Genomic DNA, 5519 nt, shown 5'->3' on the forward strand with positions numbered 1-5519 from the left:
TCCCATATGGGCCCCGTTCGCTGGGAGGAATACGAAGGAATTTGTGAGAGAAAAACACCGTTTCGGATGAAAAAAGAAGCGGATCAAGCTAGATTTAAGGGCACACGAACGAAGACATGCTGTCTTGCAGAATGGACGGGTGTGGGACCCGCTTGACGCACCTCTTTTTTCTTGGTCCTCACGTGACGATTCTATGTAGGATTGGTTAATGTTGAAGGGCAGCGTGCTAGCTTTTGGTCTATCTTAGCCGGTCTACGAACCCCTACATCATTCGTTAACCAAATAAATAACCAAACTTATACTATTAATTAACCAAAAAAAAACGCTACGAATAGCAGCTTCCCGTCCCCGCGCAGAATTCCGCCTCCTTCGCCGGTCTACGAACGAGGAGCGAGTGAACGGCACACCTCTCTCGACAACGACAGGCCGACCTCAGATAGCGAAGCAGCCCTGTTGTCCCGCCGCCCGCCCCGCTTCCCGCGTCGAAACTGCTGGTGAGCTCCCCTTCCATCACCACCGCCGCTGTTACGACTCCCGTAACCCTAGATTGCAGCGCCCCCACAGTTCGCCTCGCCCTCGGAATGTGGAAACCCTAGCCACCGTCGCCTGCCATGCGCCTTCTTTTTATTATTGTCTAGATTTATGATTCTTCACCTATCTTGCAGAATTGGGAAAAACCACGAATGGAGGGTGCCGTGACGGAGAATGCAGCGGTGCCCCTGGCAGCGGCAGCCCCGGAAGCCGCTGTCCACTCGGATCAGCGCGTGGAGGGTGATGCGGTGGTGGAGGACTCTGCGGCGTCCACGGTGGCTCCAGAGTCAACTTCTGACGCAGATCAGGCTATCGAGGATGCAGCCCCGGAGGACGGGGTGGACGAGTAAGTGATGCAGATTTATGTGACAGCTATCGCTCTGTACCACTGTATGTGCATTCTTCGATGATGGTTCTGTATAAAATCTCGATTTGCTTTATAGAGTGCTATGAAGATGTCCGTGTGATGCAATTGATGTCACCAGGGATACATCCATCCTAGTTTTGCACGATTTCTCATTGAGAAGGATGTTCATTTGTAGCAAAATCTTATAAGCATGTACAAGCAAACAGCCCTAAATGCGACCAAAGTGGAAGGGCGACGAAGAAAGTTCCCTTTGCAATTGGATCAAAACGTGGGCATGGCCTGGTTCATTGCAGACATTGGACAAGTGTGCCTTTTCTTTTTACCCCTGTGCTGTGGTATCTCTTTGATTCTGCACAGCTTGCATTGAAATGCTAAATTTCAGCAGAAATTTGGAGACCTTTTACCTTGATGTTTTTTTTTTCTCTCTCGAAAATGCTGGAGAACTGCATGTGCATTATAGACTTGAAAGAAAATGGGCACAAGGGTGGCAAAAAAGATTACCAAAAATAAAGCACAAGAAGAAAAAGGAACAGAAGGGGGGGGGGGGGGGGGGGGGGGGGGGATGTTGTCAAAGAGCAAAGGAGATCTTTTACCTTTATGTTGTCATCCCATTTTTGCATCATATGGTTCTTTTGCAATCCAGATCACCAAGCTTGAAAGCACCTTCCCAATTTCTCGATCAAGATATATTTTTCAAATTTATTAGATTGCATAGTGATTGTTTAATCTTGTAATTTTGAAACTCTTGATCCAGTCTAAGTGAAGTAGTTTCTTCGTTCGTCATAATGTCAAAAAAAATAATTTCATTAAAAAACAGGTTTGCTTCCTAATTCTTACACAACATGGTATCCAAAATAAACTTCAGCCTGGCATTGCTAAACATAATTCAGGGTCAATCTTTTCATATACATGGCCATACCAAAACCAAATATTCACTCAGATGCTATTGAAATTCAAATGGTGACTGCATTTTCCTCATGGCAACACCTTTTTTGATACAGTGGAAAGTTTTGCATGGACTCGAATTGTCTAGGAATTACAGCACGTCCACTTTGGTTAGGGTTCTTGTTTTCTTCCATGTTTAAAATCGCATCTCTTTGGCACATTGTTTTTTTAATATGGTAGGACAGCATAAACATTGCTGGTCTTCGCCTCCAATTTTGTTTACTGAATTTGACTTTAATTTTACTTCGCTTATGAGCTTTAGTGCAATGCATTATCATTTCAGGGATACAGTGACAAATGTTGATGTCAGTCCTGAGGACATGAGAAGCATCATTGAAGTTATAGCTGACACCGGAAAGTTCTGGTATTAAACTTCTCCTATACTGCTTCATAGTTTCTATTCATGGATGAGTTTTCTGTTCTTTTAGAGTTTTAAGTTTTAACACTGAGTGCCTCCATCATTTTGCACAAAAAATAATTTAGTTTATTGCCTCATTTAGACTGATGATGGGTATGTTTTTCATGGTCTTTGAGTAGAATCTGTTGTAAAATGCTAACCAGGCATGTACCAGGACACTAGTTTGATTATGTTTCTTTCATTTTGTTTTATAAAAATGCATTCTTGCTGCATCCAGAATACTGGGACAAAAGATTGGAGCACAACATTTATACTTGTGACTAACTCCTTTGCAGGCATGACTGGAGGTTCCTCAAGAGTGTAGTGTCTCTTCAACTGAAGCAGGTATGTGTATTGGGTTTGGGTATGTTGGCTGTAGTGCATGGTGATTTGTGTTGTGTATGTTTATCATCTAAACTGATGTTCATCATGTGAAGGTCTTGGATGAATATTTTGAGGTTGAAATGGTGAGCCAAAATGATGGGCAACAGAGGTATTTCTCAGAGCTATTTAGCCAGCTAAATGGTGGTACGACCTTCACACTTATTTTGTGCTATAAAGTTCGAGTAAATTTCTGTTGTTGTAGTGTATGTGTATTTCTGAATATTTTCAAGGTGGAATAGACCTATTTTCCTGGTTGACTGTAGATATCAAATTCTTCTTTGTTTGCCCTTTGAGTTATGCAGTAGCTCATGTTCTTAGCTGTGCATAGATATAGCTTATTTTGGTTGTTAAGAACTTGGAGCATTGAAATAGTACTCTTCCATGGCATTGGAAGCTAGACACTCCAATCTGCACTGCATGCCTTGTGATTGGCTGGTTCAAAGATTCAAGGGATATTATTGGTAAAAAAACTAGTGCTTGAAATTATTGGTGTCGCGCCTCTTGCATGAGTTTCCAACTCAAAGTTGGTGTAATGGTGCTTTTATATTTATGTGATATAGCTACATCATACCCCTGTTCTTTTATTACTTCTGTAGAACATTATTAAGTTGAGAATAGCATTTCATGGACCTTCTACTTGTTTGTTAACATTGCAAAAGCATTTAAATATATGATTAGACCAACTAGGTACTTGAAAGCTGGTGGTGGGTTTTCCATTGCAGCTCATACAAGGCCTACTTGCGCATCAGCTAATTTATTTCTTACAGATAATTAGAGATAACTCCTTTTGTGGACTAGTTGCAATACCTGTTTTTGGACTATTTGCAAATATGTGATTGTTTGTTGAATTATTTTGCAGCCCTCGAGAGGTTTGAAGAGGGTCCTCCATTCACACTGCAAAGGCTTTGTGAGGTGAGACTTTCCCCTTCCATTTTGCTTCTAAAACTTGTCCTAGAAATTTAGAGGGTGTTTGGTTTGAGGAATCAAACCATTCTAGATGAGGTGGTGCATCATGAATCCATTCATCAAATTTGATGGAATGACTACATTCCTCATACTAGTACTAATTAGTACCTTGTGAGGAATGAGGTGATGATGTGTCAACCCATTCCATTCCATAAACCAAACAAATATAGTGAGAAGTGAGAAGATGATGGACTAACCCATTCCTCAAACCAAACACCATATTAATGTCAGTGACACAGTTACTTTTTCATTTATACCTTGCATTCATCCTATTTCGAAGCAAATGGTCTTACATTAGTTTCCATTGACAGATTTTGTTGGATCCAAAAGGAACATATACAAAATTATCAAAGCTTGCATTGGCCCTGGAGAAGGTTTGTCAGTTGAGCTTTCACTATTGCTTAGATATCAGTACCAATGTACCATGCAGTTCTTAGCTATGTTATCGTGTACTCTGAGTTTGCCCTATTGATCTAAAGTGCAAGTTTTTTACTTGTTGGTTTACCACCTAAAGTGAAAATAATGTACCTTGGTTTGAGTTATGATTTTTTGAAACAACATCGAGTGCACCTTGATAACAAATAGATCAATTAATTTACAATGCAGCAGTTGCTACAGTTCTTCTGTAAGTAAGAAAGACAAAATAAGGTTTCCCATGTCTTGGTGGACATTAAGTTGAGAGTTTATCTGCTGACAGTTTTTTTTTTCATTCATTATGTTTGTGTTCTATTTGTTCTGAAACATTCATTGCCAACTATGGTCTCTCTTGTTTGTAGAATCTCCTAGTTACATCTACAATAACCAAGTGCACTGATCCATATCCAGCTGCTCATGGGCTGCCGTGTTCGGATTGCACACAAATTACAGAAAATTCTGGGCCTGCTGATGTAGAGTCTGTGAGCACACCTGAGCATACAACAGCAGTACCAAATGGAACAGAGCATGTATCAGGTGATGGTGAAGAAGAGATGGCTGATGCAGAAGCTGAGGAATCATCTGGTAGCCACGATGTAGAGATGCAGGAGGACAAGCCTGATCAGGTTGATAATGTTAATTCTGATGCTAATCCTGGTGCTGCAGCTGCTCCTGAAGCAGTTAATGCCAGTGAATCCACATCGCAGCCGCAAAGTTGAGCTTGCTAGAAAAGAAAGTCATAGAACCAAGTCTCTAGTACAGCTGTCCATTTAGCAATCTGCGTGTTGCTCGCCTCCTCAAACAACCAGAAGGGGAATGTTGATTCAGAAGCTTACAGGGATTAGCTGATCGAACTAGATGTTGGTCATGCCTGAAACACTTTAAACTTTCCAGGAAATGCCTTACTCACAAAGGCCATGGTATGTTTTGATCAATTGTACCTTTGTTTCTGAGGCACCACATCGGTTAGAAAGTCTGTACGGGTTGCCAAAATCCATGAAAGATGAGTAAAACGAATATCTTCACTCAGTCTCTACTGAACTTATGATGTTTCATGAGAGTGAATTTCATGCACGTCTTGCCCCCTGTCTGCTCCAGTATTTATTAGTGAACCCTGCACAAAATCTGTCAGTCCATTCATTTGTAATGACATTGCCCTGGTGCCTCAAGCAGTGCATCAAACATTTTGTACCACGGATTGTCCAATGCCAGCAGTGTTCTTTAGAAGCTACTTGGCTCATTGCTGATGTGCACTAGATTAATGATAATGCTAAATTTGTCTTCATTATCTAGTTTCCTAGTCCTAGAGCAAATATTTATCTTTACTTGAAGGTCAACAAGTCACGGTGTTTATTCCTTACCATGAGAGAATTCATCATAACCTAAAAGAATACATCAGTTTCTTTGTTCACAAGTGCACGTCAGACAATCTATCTTATGCGGTGCAATGGTTCATGTTGCTATCAACTGGTGATGCAGACTCTTGCGTTTGTGTTGGTTTTGGATTGGTTCTTT

At 41.1% G+C, this 5519-nt stretch overlaps 1 protein-coding gene across 2 annotated transcripts; it reads left to right on the plus strand.

Annotated features, from left to right (window-relative positions):
- Positions 1–295: 295 nt before the first annotated feature.
- On the plus strand, positions 296–5289 carry LOC136521204 (uncharacterized). Of its 2 annotated transcripts, XM_066514911.1 has the most exons (9): positions 296–494; positions 666–877; positions 1900–1953; positions 2127–2207; positions 2537–2585; positions 2678–2768; positions 3484–3536; positions 3902–3964; positions 4367–5289. In XM_066514911.1, exons 2-9 carry the CDS (start codon positions 684–686, stop codon positions 4721–4723), a joined length of 942 nt encoding a protein of 313 aa, XP_066371008.1. In that variant the 5' UTR covers positions 296–494; positions 666–683; the 3' UTR covers positions 4724–5289. The 2 variants fall into 2 exon arrangements, with proteins under 2 accessions (XP_066371008.1, XP_066371009.1); XM_066514912.1 differs by lacking the exon at positions 1900–1953 and having other exon boundaries at positions 303–494.
- The last annotated feature ends 230 nt before the right edge of the window (positions 5290–5519 follow it).

Source organism: Miscanthus floridulus, chromosome 18 (assembly GCF_019320115.1).
Source record: "Miscanthus floridulus cultivar M001 chromosome 18, ASM1932011v1, whole genome shotgun sequence".
Taxonomy (NCBI): Eukaryota; Viridiplantae; Streptophyta; class Magnoliopsida; order Poales; family Poaceae; genus Miscanthus; species Miscanthus floridulus.

Bases quoted from the DNA above. Each gene is read 5' to 3' on its own strand.
- LOC136521204 (XM_066514911.1), top strand. From the start codon at position 684: ATGGAGGGTGCCGTGACGGAGAATGCAGCGGTGCCCCTGGCAGCGGCA. The intron at 878-1,899 runs GTAAGTGATGCA...TTTTTGATACAG, and splicing joins CCGGAGGACGGGGTGGACGA to TGGAAAGTTTTGCATGGACT. The intron at 2,769-3,483 runs GTACGACCTTCA...ATTATTTTGCAG, and splicing joins ATTTAGCCAGCTAAATGGTG to CCCTCGAGAGGTTTGAAGAG.